At 43.1% G+C, this 16748-nt stretch overlaps 1 protein-coding gene across 2 annotated transcripts in view; it reads right to left on the bottom strand.

The window, feature by feature from the left end:
- LOC146813822 (calpain-1 catalytic subunit-like) overlaps window positions 1–16748 on the bottom strand; it is a 652425-nt gene that overhangs the window by 288420 nt on the left and 347257 nt on the right. Inside the window, exon 11 of one of the 2 annotated variants that reach the window (XM_085610278.1) lies at window positions 7156–7167. The exons of the other annotated variant lie outside the window; for it this stretch is intronic. Coding sequence (XP_085466404.1) covers window positions 7156–7167 — 12 coding nt within the window. The remainder of the gene's footprint in view (window positions 1–7155; window positions 7168–16748) is intronic. 2 annotated transcript variants of the gene reach the window in all.

A 16748-nucleotide genomic window follows, 5' to 3' on the forward strand; every position in this document is an offset into this window, starting at 1 on the left:
CAGGGAATCTATTCCCGATACTTCTTGGTCCCAAACAAGGAGTTCAGGCCTATACTAGATCTCATGCTTCTCAACAAGTTCATTCTGAGAGAGAGGTTCAGGATGCTGGTGTTACATCAAATAATCCCACACTTACATCAAGGAGATTGGATGTGTTTTATAGATCTTCAAGATGCCTATTTCCACATTCCAATCTCTCGAAGGCATCGGAAGTTTCTAAGATTTCATATTCAGTCAGACCACTTCCTGCCTTTCAGGCTGAAGTGGGCCCCTCACACTTTGTCGAAGTGCATGGCAGTAGTAGCTGCGTTCTTGAGGAGGAAGCAAATCTTCATCTACCCTTACCTGGAAGATTGGCTACTCAAGAGTGCTTCTCCAACTCTTCTGCAGAAACACCTCGCTTGCTGCATTCAGCTACTGCATTAGTTAGGTCTGCATGAGGATTTCAGAAAATGCATCCTCAATCCAACTCAGAGGATACATTACCTGGGCGCAACTCTGGATACAGTAAACGCAAAAGCGTATCCTTCGGAGGAGAGACTATCATCCATTCTCCACAAGTGTCAGACCCTCCTGAAGATACCTCATCCCACGGCCAGACAGGTTTCATCGCTACTGGGTTCAATGGCCTCGTGCATTGTTCTGGTCCCAAACGCCAGACTTCACATGAGACCTCTGCAGCAAACTCTGGAGGATCAATGGTCTCAAACCTCAAATCGCTGGGAGGACACTGTAACCCTGCCTCTATCTGTCCGGCTCTCCATCAGATGGTGGATGCGGCAGACTAATCTTCTGATAGGAGTCCCCTTTCACGAGGAGATCCCAAGCAGACTCTGGTGACGGACACATCGCTTCAGGGATGGGGTGCTCACATGGGGTCCCTACAGATACAAGGAATGTGGTCAGAAAGAGAACAGCTATACCACATAAACATGCTGGAGCTCAGAGCGATGCATCTGGCTCTCAAGGCGTTCTTTCCCTTCATCAAGTCGACTGTTTTGCTTGTTCAGACGGACAATACAACAACGATGTATTACCTGAACAAGCAGGGGGGCACCAGGTCCAGACCCCTGTCTCTGGAAGCGCAAGCGATTTGGAAGTGGCTTCTGGCACGAGACATGAAGATCTCCACAGTTCACCTACCAGGCGTCCTCAACGTCCAAGCGGACGGCCTAAGCAGGCATCTCGCAGAAGCGCACGACTGGGTGCTAAAACAAAAGTTGCGCAAGACATTTTTCACAGCTGGGGACCACCAGACATAGATCTCTTTGCGGATGCAGAAAATGCAAAATACTGCGTCTTCGCCTCCAGATACTCGCAACCAGGCTCCAAGGGGAATGCTCTGTTGATAGACTGGTCAGAGACATTACTCTACGCTTTTCCACCAATTCCCCTCATTCCCCTGGTGATCAGAAAACTGTACGAATCCAAGACAGAGATGTTCCTGGTTGCTCCAGAGTGGCCTCGCCAGTGGTGGTACCCGGACCTTCTTCATCTGTCCAAAGTGCCACGCAGGAGGTTACCATGTCATCCGGATCCGCTGACCAAGGCGGGCGGCAAGGTGTCCCATCCCAACTGCCGTCCCTGAGGTTAGCAGCATGGCTCCTGAGTTCATCCAATACGGACACTTAGGTCTCTCTCAAGACTGCATGCAGATCTTGAAGGAGGCACAGAGACATTCTACGAGTAAGTCTTGTGTTTTTAAGTGGAAGCGTTTTTACAAGTGGTGTACTGCTTAAGGTCATGACCCTATTTGAGGTCAGAACAGGTACTGTTACCTTGCTTACTGTATTTGGCCAAAGCAGGTTTGCAATATTCCTCCATAAAGGTTCACCTGGCAGCGATTACACAGCATATAGAAAGTCCCCCACTCATGCTTCTTTCTTTCAGATGCCAGTTGTTAAAGACTTCCTGGAGGGTCTTAAAAAAGTCTACCCACCGGTTACGTCTCCATCCCCTTCCTGGGAGCTTAATGTGGTCCTCTCTAAGTTAATGGGTCCCCCATTTGAACCTGTACACAAAGCCTCCCTTCAACATCTCTCATGGAAGACTGCATTTCTCGTGGCAATCACATCTGCTCGCAGGGTCAGCGAGATACAATCCTTGTGCTCTTTGGAGATTTATCTCGTTTTCCATGCAAATAGAGTGGTGCTAAGAACTCACCCGAGGTTCCTTCCTAAGGTGGTCTCGGAGTTTCACATCAACCAGTCAATCACTCTTCCTACTTTCTTTGCGAACCCTGTCACTCCTGCTGAGAGAGCTTTTCACTTTCTAGATCTGAAAAAAGTGTTAAAATTTTATCTAGTTAAAACAAAGAGTATACAAAAGGCGGACCGACTTTTTGGTATTTAAGGTCCTTGAACACTGGTTTTCCTGCCTCTTAAAGGTCCATTGCTAGATGGATAGTGTCATGTATCATGTTATCCTATCAGCTGGCACATAAGCAAGCCGAAAGCTCATTCTACAAGGGGCAAATCTGCTACAATAGCGATGCTTAGTATTGTACTATTCAGGAACTATGTAAAGCAGCCACATGGCATTCGGTTCACACTTTTGCACGCCATTACTGCCTTGATTCTGACACTCAAGCAGATGCTCGGTTTGGATAAGCATCCTTGAGAAACCTGTTTGGGTAATTTATGTTTTGTTAACAGGTTATGATATGCTGGTATTCGTCCGCAGGGTATGGGGATGGGCTTGCTACTCTATTCAGTGCTTGTGACTATTGATGAGAAGGATAAGTTACTTACCTGTAATCCTAGTTCTTTTCCAGGGGTTTACTCATCAAAGTCACAAGCAACCCTTTGTCCTCCCTGGACGAATACCAGGTACATAAATATGTATCTGTTACCCATGCTGTGCTTACACTGGTATACACTGTCCAAAATAACTGACCTAACTGTCCTCTGTGGGGCATGATGGGAGCCTGGAGGTTCCTGGAGGTCTTAAAGGCATGGCACCAGTTTTTTCCAACTGTTCTACATGAAGCCTCTCTAGGCTAATCTGCCTCTATGATCCTGCCTTTTTACCTTTGAAAATAAAGGCTATGATTTCAAAGCAAACTGAAAGCAGTTTTCTTCTCTGTATCATGAAAATATCATGGTGTATGTTTCTTTTTTATTTCAAATGTAAATATATTTACAATGCAATTTTGGGCATATTTGAGCCTAGTAATATGTTTTTATGCTGCATATGTATATATATGGATATTACCTTTATATGAGTATATATATTATATACTGGCGGTCGCCAGTAGATAGTTATAGTTAGGACTGTGTTTCCATAGAAAATCTCAAAATTCTATTTTGAATAACTTTGGCGCCGGTTGACGAATCTTCGCGAAATTTTCAAAACTAATGGGGCGCTCCGCTCAGCTCCTACCCTGGAAGTCTCGGGGTGATTCGTCAAGCGGGGGCCGAGAAAAAAGGGGGGTCCCAAAACGCGTTTTCCCCATGCATTTTCCCGTAGGACCTTTAGTCGAAGGTACAGCCCGAACGGCTGAACAGAATTACTTGAAATTTGGCAAAGAGGTAGTCCTCAGGTCAGGGAAGTGCCTTTTGCATATATGGAGTCAATCTGTTCAGTAGTTCTTGAGAAAATTGAGTTAAAAGCACATAAATATCTATAGCCGCGCACCGTGCGCGCACCCTAATGTGCGCGAGCGTAATTCTGATTGGTGGTTAAATGTCAGCCAACGTTCGAATCGGTCGAAGTCAGGAAGTTTCGGCCGCCATTTTGTTTGTTTTGAGTGCGAGAGTGAAAAAGGAAGGTGGCGAACGTGAAAAGGGGGCAGGGTAGAGAGTTCCTGACCCCCTAGCCTTTGTCAGGGGGTCCCTGAAGGACCCCGAAGGCAGAAAAAAACATATTAATTTTTTTCAAAAAATCGCGGGGTGCGCGCACGGTGTGCGCACCGTGAAAAACCCTAAAAAAAACCAAAAAACTTTTTAATACGTAGTTTATTGTAAAATAAATATATAAAAAATATAATAATACATACATAACTTAGCATTTAAAAAACCGTACAAATTCACTGAAAAAACCATAGGTTTCACACACGTTAGAGTTAGGAATTAGCATTTAAAAAACCTTGCAAATTCACTTAAAAAACCATAGGTTTCACACATCTTATAGTTAGGTGGACATTTCACTCGTAAAAAAAACAATGAAATTACCCCGTTATAGTTAGTTCAGATAACCATAACTCGTGCGACCGCCACTCTATCACAAGGATGATGTCATCAGTGATGTCATGAGTGATGCCACTGATCAAGTCATGAGTGATGTAATATGTGACGTCATGAGCAGTGGATTGCGGGCGCGCGAGTTATAGTTATTTGAACTAACTATAACGGGGGAATTTCATTGGTTTTTTACGAGTGAAATGTCCACCTAACTATAACATGTGTGAAACCTATGGTTTTTTAAGTGAATATATATATAGATATATATATATATCTATATATAGGTATATGCATATAATTTGTTATTGCTCCGGGGTCCCTGCACGTGGGCGGGACTATTCAGTGCTTATGACTTTGGTGAGTATACCCCTGGAAGAGAACTAGGATTACAGGTAAGTAACGTAACCTTTAAATCAAGAAAAGTCTTACTTAACTTGTATTGTGAGATCCCTGGTGTGGTATCTAGGCATACCACCCCGAGTAGTCGATGTAATCTAAAAGTAATCCAAAGTATCACAAAAGTAAATGCTGTATAATTTAAACTGCTTTTTTAACCAAAATGAACCTGTAACGATTGCAAATACAAGCACAACTGCATTTCCTTGTAAAGTTGTGCATTTGAGAGTATATTTACTTACCTAGGCCAAGTCCTGCTTGGTTCTAAAAATAAAACATGAGTATACCTTTTTTATATTTACCTAATTGGTCTGTATACTGTCTCTGAGTGTGTTATCAATCCTTGAGTGAGTGAATACACTAAATGCTTAACACACCCTCTGGATAAGCCTAAGTGCTCGCCCACACTACCACAAAGAGAGCTGTTAGTACTTACCTAAGTTAGCGTTGGCTATACCTCTGGGGACTCTCTGTACTCTGTGTACACTAGACCTTACTTTTATCCTAGTATATAAAGAGCCAGCTTCCTACAAACCACTTGACCAAATAAGCTGTACCCGATTTAACTATTGCTGGATAGGACTCACAGCTGGCTGTAAAGGTTCCATCTGCATCTAGGCACTCTATAATCAGAAGTGGTTACTGCATGTGTGACTAGCAGGAGATCATTGCACCCTTTGGGCAGCTGCACCTACCTTATTTATATAATACCATAATACCAGTGTCAGAACAGTTGCGCCTACAGTAGGAAGGTGACACCTGGGCCAGGACAGCTGCAACTACAGTAGAAAGGTGACACCAGGACAGCTGCAACTACTCTGGAAAGGTGACACCTGGACCAGGACAGCTGCAACTACAGAAGGAATGTAACATCTGGGCCAGAACAGCTGCTACTACTGTAGGAAGATGACTCCTGGAACAGGACAGCTGCAAATACTATAGGAATATGACACCTGGGACCAGGACAACGGCAACTACAGTAAAAAGGTGACACCTGATCCAGGACAGCTGCAGCTATAGTAGGAAGGTGCACCTGGACCAGGACAGCTGTAACTACTGTAGAAAGGTGACATCAGAACAGCTGCAACTACAATAGGAAGGTGACTCCTGGACCAGGACAGCTGCAACTACTGTAGGAAGGTGACATCTAGACCAGGACAAATACAGCTAATGCAGGGATGAGATACTAGGGTCAAGAGAGTTGCGCCTGCTGTAGGAAGTGATACCAGGGCCAGAACAGCTGCAACTACAGTAGAAAGGTGACACCAGGACAGCTGCAACTACTCTGGAAAGGTGACACCTGGACCAGGACAGCTGCAACTACAGAAGGAATGTAACACCTGGGCCAGAACAGCTGCTACTACTGTAGGAAAATGACTCCTGGAACAGGACAGCTGCAAATGCTATAGGAATGTGACACCTGGGACCAGGTCAACGGCAACTACTGTAAAAAGGTGACACCTGATCCAGGACAGCTGCAGCTATAGTAGGAAGGTGCACCTAGACTAGGACAGCTGTAACTACTGTAGAAAGGTGACATCAGAACAGCTGCAACTACAATAGGAAGGTGACTCCTGGACCAGGGCTGCAACTACTGTAGGAAGGTGACATCTAGACCACGACAAATACAGCTAATGCAGGGATGAGATACTAGGGTCAAGAGAGCTGCACCTGTTGTAGGAAGTGATACCAGGGTCAGTGCAGCTGCACCTACTGTAGGAAGGTGACACCTGGACCAAAACAGCTACAACTAGTGCAGGGATGGGATACTAGGGTCAAGAGAGGTTCACCTGCTGTAGGAAGTGATACCAGAGTCAGGACAGCTGCACCTACTGCAGGAAGGTGATACCCAGGTCCGCCTACAACTGTTGTGAGTAACCATCAGTTAATAAAGATGGTGACCTTAGAGTTAGGAAGAAGAGGAGCAGATGTAACTAACAAGCTATACATCTACCAGAGAAGGATGAGAGCAGCCCCCGGGAGTAGTGGCGCAGCCACTACTGTGGTAAGTTACTTGTCTGTGCATCTCGCAGCACGGTGATATTCTGTCAAGAGCTAAGGTTGTTTACCCTCACAAACAGCATCAGACTCTTAGCAAAGTCTAATTGACAGCATGGCAGCAGTCATACAACCAACATACAATTATGGCCGCAGGCTCCAAAGCGTGCTGCCTTCCAGGTCCATTATGTATCACAGTGACCATTCAAAGTGAAACGTGCTTCCTTTCCTAAACGCAGAACAAGCTAGTTAAGAATTAGCAAATTGATATTTCCTTTTATCTGCTCTCCCAAAAATAAGTCAACAGACATAAAAACAACAGTAGCTTCTGCGCATGCTCTTTTCAGTAGAACCCAGAGCTTAAGCACCACGCATCATCAGAATCTAGGGAAACCGAATCCATAAGTGCATTAGCGTGGGTTAGGAAGAAGCGTTTGCATCTGGGTTGTAGTTCTGCAAAAATACAATTTCACTCAGAGGCCATCACAGCCACTCTCTCGCTTTCCCAACCATGGAGGACCGAGGTACACAGAGTCTACAGCTTTGAAGCTCAGTGCTGGAGCATTCCAGGATGGCGTACCTTATCGGGGACCTGTGGGATAAAGCATGAAGAGCCATTATCAAGAAGGACTGACTAAAGTCTGATACAGCAGGCAGTAGCATTCACAGCAATACAAGACAAGAATACTGTTGTGTGCCTGATTTAAGTGCGACAGAATGGGTACTTCATCTCAACAGCAACAGAGTATCCTTTTTGATGCAGTTAAGGTGCGCCCGCTTCATTTAGTCAAGTGCACGTTCTGTATGTCAGCATGGGAGACTACTACGTCTCTGCGACTGACATACACCTCCGATAGTCCTATGGAGTAAGGCCCATCGGACGTTTTGCCATTTGTCTTGCCATCCTACTTTAAAGTTGGCAAACAGATAGCATGTTTTTACTTTCACACACCAGCATCCAATACGTGGTGGTAAGCGAAAGTAAAAACATAATGACCTCCATGCCATGGAAGAAAACTCCTGCCTTTACGATTTTCTTTTTGAAAATAAAAAAAAGATATTTAAAGTGGGCCATACAGCTCCATCATGTTGACGAAATGGCACGGCATGGAACATTTTCATTGAAAGATTTCTGCTGGGCCGTGGGATGGAATACCCTTGGTGTGGAGCTTGTACAGTACTCCAACATGCTGATGCAAGGCAGTCTGTCTGCTGCACTCTAAATCAGGCCCTAAAGGTGGCCTTACTCCAAAGGATGCACTGATTTTGTCCTTGGAGCCTCACTGAGACCATACCACAGTCAGAAGAGACCATAAAAACATTCATAACAAGGCTCAGCATTTTTACATGATCCACCTACTCTAAACATCGCAGGGACAGGCTCATTTTGGTGTTCTCAACACGCTGGATACACTAATGTGGAATGCTCATTTTTATTTAGAATCGCAGACATTTCCACTTACAACCTAGACTTAAGTATCATTGTCACACGCATATTTAAATATTATTTAAGGGACTTTGGATCTGAGTTAGTTTGGCTGATGGACACTCTGTCACAAATGTTCATGATATCCAGTCCACCATATTATAAGTGCCATAGAATGTAATGGACCTGTAATAAGGCAGACAGGATGCCGTTAAGTTTGTAATGGAGCATCTCATCTGCCAAACTCTAAATCAGGCCCGATATATCTACAGCAGCAGTTCTTAACTTTTTGACTTAGGCAGGAAGCTGGGAACCACAACCTATGTAATTTCTACATTTTGAATTTCAAAGCAGTACAGAAAATTCACAAACAAGTAGAGATCTAACAAACACACAAATTATAGAATATTTTATTTAATTCATGAACAAAAGCGTATCTAAAAACTGAAACTTTAATGCAAAGGCTGGAGCTTATCAAAAATGTTTTATTTCTAAAAGATGAAGTGGTATACTAGACTCTAGTATATCACATTCTTTTTTAGGTCTCGGCTAGACAGTGCATGTGCTGTCTCGAAGGGATATGTTGTATTCAATCTGTGGGCTCCAGCCTGCTCATAGGCTTACCATTTGCTTTCTCCTTCATCGCTCTCATTTCCTTTGTTCCTATTTGTCAATGGTATGAATGCGTCATACCTCTTCTTGTGTTTAGCCCTCCCCCGGAGCATGGACCAAGTACTTTTCTCTATCTATTGCTCCAGTTTTAGGAGCTACTTTTTATTTTCACTCCACATGAGTGCTTGTGTTTGACTTAGCTCGCTCATTTGCTAAATCATTTTCGTTTTCCCTGCACCCCAGCACTAAATATTGCGGTTCATCATCTATTTTTGCCTCCCTTCCTCACCTGCACCACTATTGCTCTCTCTACCATGTGTGGTTAGTGAATATCTTTCTTTCAGTTTTATGAATCATGTCGCTCAAAAACACTGTGTGCTTCTCTGCACGCCAGCGTGAAAATGCTACGGTTCCCATCTTTAACAAGAAAGTACAAAAGGAAAAAGAAATCATAATAAAAGAAGATCACAAAAAAGATTGCGCTTCCAACAGTACAGGTAGAAGGATGATGGTTGGTTATCTGGTCTTACAGTTGACATATATTGATAAAACATATGTGTTTTAACCTTATATTTGGCATCTTCTAGATCTTTGCTAGATTGTAGGATAGTTATGTGAAATAATCCATTTAGTTCAGGCAATAACAAGACCTCGGGTGGTGGTGTGCAAATTGCGACTGTTAACTCCTACCTTCCTAATGTTAAACCAGAGAAATAGTCGATTAAGTGCGAAAAGGAATAATAAGGAGAGGAAAGAAATCATAAACAGAGTCAAGGGGGGCACTAGTAGCACTAGTAAGTAAGCTGTATTGATAAGCGGCGTTTCCAGTTACTTAGAATTATTTTACACACCAACGTCAGCATTAGGTCACTGTCCTTTTTTAGCTCTGGATCATGAAATCCCTTTAGAATATACAATAGCTGTTAGGGTGGAGCAATGTGTAGTGTCTGGGAAATGCGCTCAAAGATCCTGTCCCAAACGTTTTGCAGCATCGGAAAAAAAGAAGCTTGTGTGGTAGGTCCCCTATTTGTGAATTACAATTCCAGTATTGTGGGGATTGGATAAGATTACGTTTATGTAGTCTTGCTGGGGTCCATTAGTTCCAATTTATAATCATGTACTTTGTCTGGGACAAAGTGCAAGCTATTTTATTTTAGAATAGCATCAGATGGATTTGCTCCCAGTCGAGATTTATTGCCTTACTATTTGGTTCAGATTACCATTTTTTTTCAGAGACCATCTGGGTTTTACTTGGTTCAGGGTGTAAGATCTAATAAATTCTTGATACCATATGCCCGACCTTTAACAAGTGGCTCAGTTTGATAGGAAGAGAGGGGGGAGAGTAGTCTTCGGAGCTAATTTAGAAATCAGTATTTTAAGTTTCAAGTAATTATAAAAGTCTATGTCCGCTAATCCTCTCTGCTTTTTAGGAACTGAGAAGGGTATGGGGATTTTATCCTCATACAGATTGTTGATCAGCTTAATACCTCTTTGTGACCATTCTTGCCAGTATATTGTCTGTTTATCTGTTTTTATACTGGGATTACCAGATTAGCAGATCACCACCATGTATGATGCACCAATTTTTGTGCAGGAATGTAAGTCTAGACGGGCCAAGACTTTGTTAGTGTTTTGAATAATGTATTTAGAGTGCGGCAAAGTAGAGGTGTGCATTACCATGATAGCTGAAAGTGGAATATCCTTTATCAAATTATTTTCTACTTCTAGCCACTGGGGTTTGTACTCACATTTTTCCTGAAACGATGCAGCACCTTGTTTACATGGAAAGGCTATTTGTTAGTTCTTATAATTTGGTAGGCCTACTCCTCCTTTATTCTTGGCTAGTCTGAGTTTTCCTAATGAGGTCCGAAGGTTTCTTCCCTTGCCATAGAAATCTGTTAAGGACCTTATCGATTTTCTTTAGGAAATTTTCATACAATTTCATAGGTAACATACTAATGAGGTAGTTTATAAGAGGCGTTATTATCATTTAAACTGTTTCCACTCTTCCCCACCATGTTAGAAATGTTGGTGACCATCCATTCAGAAGTTCTGTGATTTATTTTTTAGAAATAATATTTGTATTTTCTTCTAGGGTAGTGATAAGATCATTGGAGAATTCTATGCCTAGGTATTTGATCGTACCTCTCTACCACGTCAACCCGGAATCACCCAATATTCCTCTACTGTTGCATAGGTTGAGTAATTTAACTTCTGTTTTGTCCTTGTTAAGGGTGTATCCTGAAACCTCTGCAAATTCATGAATAGATCTCATGAGATCCGGTATAGCTGTGATTGCTTCTTTTGAGACCACTAGTATGTCTTCCACATATGCTGCTACTTTAAAGTTAGTCCTGAAGTTTGTACCTGGGATGTTCTGGTTTTCCCTTAGATTCTGGAGAAACGGTTCGACTGCTAATTGGAAAAGCGAGGGAGACAGGGGACAACCTTGTATGCTACCTTGTTTTAATGGAAAAGTAGAAGAGATAGCTCCTCCTGCTCCCACCCTTGCTTTTGGGTTGTAATATAATGCCATGATCATGAGTATTAAGGTGTCTCCTAAGTTAAATTACTTAAGTGTCGCGAGTAGGAAGTACCAATCAACTTTATCGAATGCTTTTTCTGCATCTAGTGTTATGGCGACAGTCGGGGAGTTAAGCAGTTTTGCCTTTTCAATTGTGTGGCAAAAAATCCTGGTGTTATCGCTAGATAGCTTTTGTTTTAGGAAACGTGTTTGAGAAGAGTGAATAAGTTTGGCAATGTGATTTTGTAATCGGTTAGCTAAAATCATGGCATATATTTCACAGTCAAAATTCTTTATGGAGATTGGCCTACAGTTCTTAGTTAGTAGCGTATCTTTACCTTCTTTTGGAATGACTATTATTATAGCCTCAGCCGGTGTGCCTGATATTTGTCCAGAGGACGCAAAAGGATCCTATAGGAGTCGTAGTGGTCGTGTTAGATGTTCGACGAACGTTTTAGTAAAGGTGGCGTTATAATCGTCTGGGCCAGGTGCTTTGCCTGTTTTGGGTTTTTTAATGGCGGATTCTAGTTCTTTCATAGTGATCGGGCCATTAATAGAGTCCCTCTCCTGGTCATTTAAGGAGTTGAGTGAGATCCCATGGAGGTATTGCTTGATGTTCTGATGAATCACGCTTGGGTTGGTATCATATAAGTTTTGGTAAAAGTCGGCAATCATGTGTGGGTTGGTATAGATATTGCCCGAACTGTCCTTAATCGCGTTGATAGCATATTTCCGATTTTTTAAATTTAAGTACGAGGCCAGCGTCTTCCCTGCTTTATTGGCCTCACAGAGTCGAAGACTTTTCTGTTTATTTATCCAGATAGCTGCTCTAGTGCTAATAATTTTATTATATTCGCATTATTTATTTAAGATTTTGGTTAAGGTTTCTGGTTAATTTTTTTAAATGTATAGTTTCTCCAGATTGGAAATATCCTTCTCTAATTTTAGTAGCTGTGAGTTTGTTTCCTTCTCTAATTTTAGTAGCTGTGAGTTTGCTTCCTTACTCATTTTTAATTTAATTTTTATTATCACTGCCCCAATGGTGGATTTTAATGCTTCCCATCTTACTAGATGTGATGTCTCGTTTTCTTTATTTTCAAGCAAATCGTTTTTAATTGCATCCTCAATTACCTTTTCATTCTGTGCAGAGGAGAGGACATCATCATTACATCTCCAGGGTGGTTCTTTAAGCTGAGTGGTTGAGTCTGTGAGTGTTAGTGTAATGCAGAAGTGATCAGATACCACTCTTGGCTCTATTGTTGTTTGGTGTATCTTGCTTATTGCATTCCCAGATATTAAAAAGTAATATATACAAGAGTATGAATTGTGTGGGTAAGAGTAAAATGTATAGTGTCTTTCGGTCAGATTCTGCAGTTTCCATGCATCTTCATGTTAAATCTATTACAGAGGTTTTTGAGAGCTTTGTGTTATGTGTTTGGTTTGAATTGGCAAGAGGAATTCCTGTCAATATTAGAGTTCAGTGGGAGATTAAAATCACTGGCAATCATTGAGGTTGCTGTCTCTGGCATCCGTTTAATATTTTCCTCTAGGTCGTCCCAAAAATCAGTATCATCATTTGTGGGGGCTTATATGTTTGTTACAAAGAGGACCAAATTTTCTTTTTGCACTTTGGAAATGACCCATCTCCCTTGTTTATCTGTAGGATTAGACGTTGAATTTATCCTGGATTTCTTTGATATCAGTGTTATTACCTCGTTTTTCTTCCCTATAGCAGGTGAGTAGACTACTCCTGAGAATTGGGTGCCTTTGATTGATTCTGCAAGATTAGCATCTAATTTTTTTCTTGCAGAAGGGTGATATCTGCTTTATGTTTGTAAAGATAAAAATCGTTTTCCTTTTGACCGGGTGATTAAGGCCTTTTACATTCAATGATATAATTTTAATATAGTTTGGGGCTGGAGTCATCATTCTTGAATTTTAATTGATAGCATTAGAGTTGTATTCACAGTTGTGAGTTGGTCACTAAGCAGAGCAGAAATATAGAGCCCTGGTTGTAGTGTAGTTCTGTTTTTTTGTGAGGCCTATGTGTAACCATGTATTTTTGTAGTGTGATGTTCCCCCCAACTAAGATTTGAGTGAGTACATATAGTCCCTTGACCATAGAATACGAAGAGGTGAAAATATATATGAAGTAAAAACATAAGCATAAACAGGAAAAAGAAAAACAATTAATGTAAACACAAATATAAACCAACCCATACCTTCCCATCCCTCTAGCCCACCCTCCCTCCCCCTAAGTGAACAGTAGGTATGGCGATAACAAGAAGACGACGCACTGCTCTCCGGGACAACTATCTAGAATGTTCAGTCTATTAATATTGCAGTAGTAAACTAAGTAAGGTCATAACTTATGTGCTGTAACATAACTATCAATTATTATCAGCATGACGTATATTCTTGTTTATTGTCTGGCTGAGGTTGTGTAATAGCCTTAAACACATCATATTGTCTGTTCTTATGTATCCCTAAGGCAACCTATGTATTGGACCTATGCGCAGCTCAATGGTGATGTACATAGGAACAAGTAACAAGTGGTTTGAAACTATTCCATAATTTAGGTTGGAAGAGACCAAGTTTTATCTATAATTGTCAGCCTAAGCTTATGTAACGCTCTGAGAACTGTATGAATTTGAGCGTTGTAAATAGTGCTAGGGAATAGTGTAACTTGAGAAGTTGTGAACCAAGCTTGTAGTGCCCAGTTGGTAATCCTATCTAACTTGTATAAGTATGTAAACTTGTTTAAGTAACTTTTAACCATAGTGCTGTATAAATAACCATCTAATCATCTGTGATATCTTTCTATAATAACATTCAAAATCTTAGGCATCTCACGCTAGGAGTAAGATGCTTATTTTACCTTATCCAGTTTTCTGTTGACATCTAAGTATCATAGGCTCCAACAAGGCATTGGTTATTTACTGTATCCAGTTTGTTGTTGACTTCTAAATATAAGGTCCAACTAGACATTGGTTTATACCAACAAGCTCCAGCTAGGCATTGGTTATGTCAACAATCAAATTGAATTTCCCAATTAAATTTCAACAATTATAACAGAGATTATTACAACGACTATTGTATTTTTGTCTAGAAATATCTGTTCTGTGGCACGTGTAGAGTGGCTGTCGGGCGTCAGAAGTGAGCCTTAATCCTAGGCGCATCTGGAGTAGAAAATTCCATCCAAGGACTTCATAGTGTAGTTACAACTGTATAATGGTCACACAGAACGAATATTTTGGGATTCAGAGCTGTCTGTTAGCCATAGGGTCAACTTAAGCAAAACTAGCCAAAGGCAAGCCCATCTTTCCGTGACCCGGCCGCGACCAGCACCACTGACCCTGGCTCTTCGACCAACCACCGTTACAACTCAGATGACGTCCACGCACTCAACCGCGGAAGGAACAACTGACTGCTGTCTACGCCGAACACCACCCATGGCCAGTTCTCCTTCTGACAATCTTTCACCCTCCTCCGCACTCCCGCGGCCACCACACCCCGAAGCCCTGAGGTGCATCCTCCTCAACGTGCGCTCCCTGCACAGACTTGCTGTAGAGATCTGGGACCTCCTCGACACCCTCTCGCAAGATGTAACCTTCTTCACAGAAACCTGGACCAACCCCACATCCGCCCCTGACATCACCACCGCCATCCCCGACGGATGCAAGATCCAGAGGAGGGACCGCCCCAATTGCCCATGAGGAGGACTCGCCATCGCATACAAGAGCTCCCGCCAACTCTCTATCTCCAGCACAAGCGACTCCCCATCCACCACCGAACACCCCCATTTCCAGATCCAGACCAGCCCCAGAACGACCCAAGCGGCACCCTCTCCTACAGACCTCCCAGACCTCGAACCTCGTTCACCACTACAATCGCCAACCTTATCGCGCCCCTTGCTATTTTTCTCCATGGACTACATACTCATTGGGGACCTCAACTTCCACGTCTACAACCTCAGCGTCCCCAACTCCGCCACCCTCCTGGACAACCTCACCAACCTCGGACTGAAACAGCTCGTCACCATCCCCGCCCACAAGGCAGGACACACCCTCGACCCCATCTTCGCAGAAGGTAACAACATCCACTTCAGCCACACCACGCAACTGCCCTCAATGGACCACCACTGTGTACACTTCTCTTTCGACAAAGCCAACACCCCAAACCTACATCACGCCCACCACGAAGGAACTGAAGCAAGGTCACAGAGGAGCCCCTCAATCCCACCCTCATCCACGATACCCCACCCACCTCGACCGACACCAACTCTGCAGACAAAGAACTTTACAGATGGATCACCAACTGCACAGACAAGCTCGCCCCCCTCCGCAACCCAGACAGACAGTGCCCCAGTAGGGCCACCTGGTTCATCGCTGACCTCAAAGAATCCAGACGCAAGTGCAGATATCTCGAGAAGCTATGGACAAACAGCCAAACCTCGGAAGACCGTACCACTGTTAGAAGTTGGCCTGGCATATGCTGGTCACTAGTTATAGTGGCCACCTTGCACCAGTCCAATTCGACTCTTATGATGTTAGGTTTAAAAGACAACCTTTAAAGAAAGCTATCCTAGTGGTAGCTGTGGAGAGCAGCCTTCAGGCTAAGTCTTGAAGGAGTGTTAAGCTTATTGTTTTACTATAATAACCTCTTGAACAACCAAATGAAAGAGTAGCCCACACAGGTATATATATAAAATATATGTATTTATTCTAGACAGAATCCCACAGTCTCTTTATGAAGCTGTGGCAAAGTTACAATATCAAACAAGCATTGATAGACACAATAAATAGCACTAATAACATTGGGCCCCAGGGGGGGACCAAACCATATACTAAAATAGTGGTATAAGAACCACGACAATTCTATAGGCAATGCCTAGGGCATTCAGGATCACTGGCCCCTTAAGAATCCACCCCTGGTTATGAGGAAGGGGACCCACGGGAGGCGCGTGCAGTGCAAGAAGCTGCTATCGGGATCTCTATTACAGCCTATGGAGAATGTCGCGGTTGGAAATAAACAGTTTAAAAATACTTCTAACAGGAGTACAAAGTTAAAACTTTAGACTTAAGCTTTTGAGGAGCCCACTACCCCGAGAGTTCCGTAGTACCACTGTTACCTGCCCCAGGGAAGCCGGGTGCATAGGTCGATTCTGGTGTCGGGTCGCGGGCTGATTTTCAATGGAAAAAGAGTCAAAAGTTCTGCTAGCCAAAAGCGTTGATGATTCCGTGAAGATCAAAGATGTGAAGATTGTAGAGAAGAACCTGAAAGCAGAGGGGACAGAGTCTGGGCCATGGCAAAGTGACCAGGAGGCTCAAAGCAAAGAGCCCTTCGATGTCGGGTGCTTCAAGTTGAAAGTGGTGTAGCTTGGATCTGCAGCCACGGGCCAGCTTCGGGAGGGCGACTGTCCCACGTCGGATGAGGGTCGCTGCGGTGTTAGTGTCCGGATTGGATCCACTAAGCCTTGGCAACCGCAACCCACGCAAGATGCACAAATCTGCTACTGTTGCAGACCCACGAGGTCTGAGAGAGGTCTCCTCTGGGGAGACTGTAGAGCAGGCCTGGAGCAACCAGGGGAACTCTTTAAAATCAAGATTGT

The sequence above is a fragment of the Triturus cristatus genome, chromosome 6, assembly GCF_964204655.1.
Source record: "Triturus cristatus chromosome 6, aTriCri1.1, whole genome shotgun sequence".
NCBI classification, from domain to species: Eukaryota; Metazoa; Chordata; class Amphibia; order Caudata; family Salamandridae; genus Triturus; species Triturus cristatus.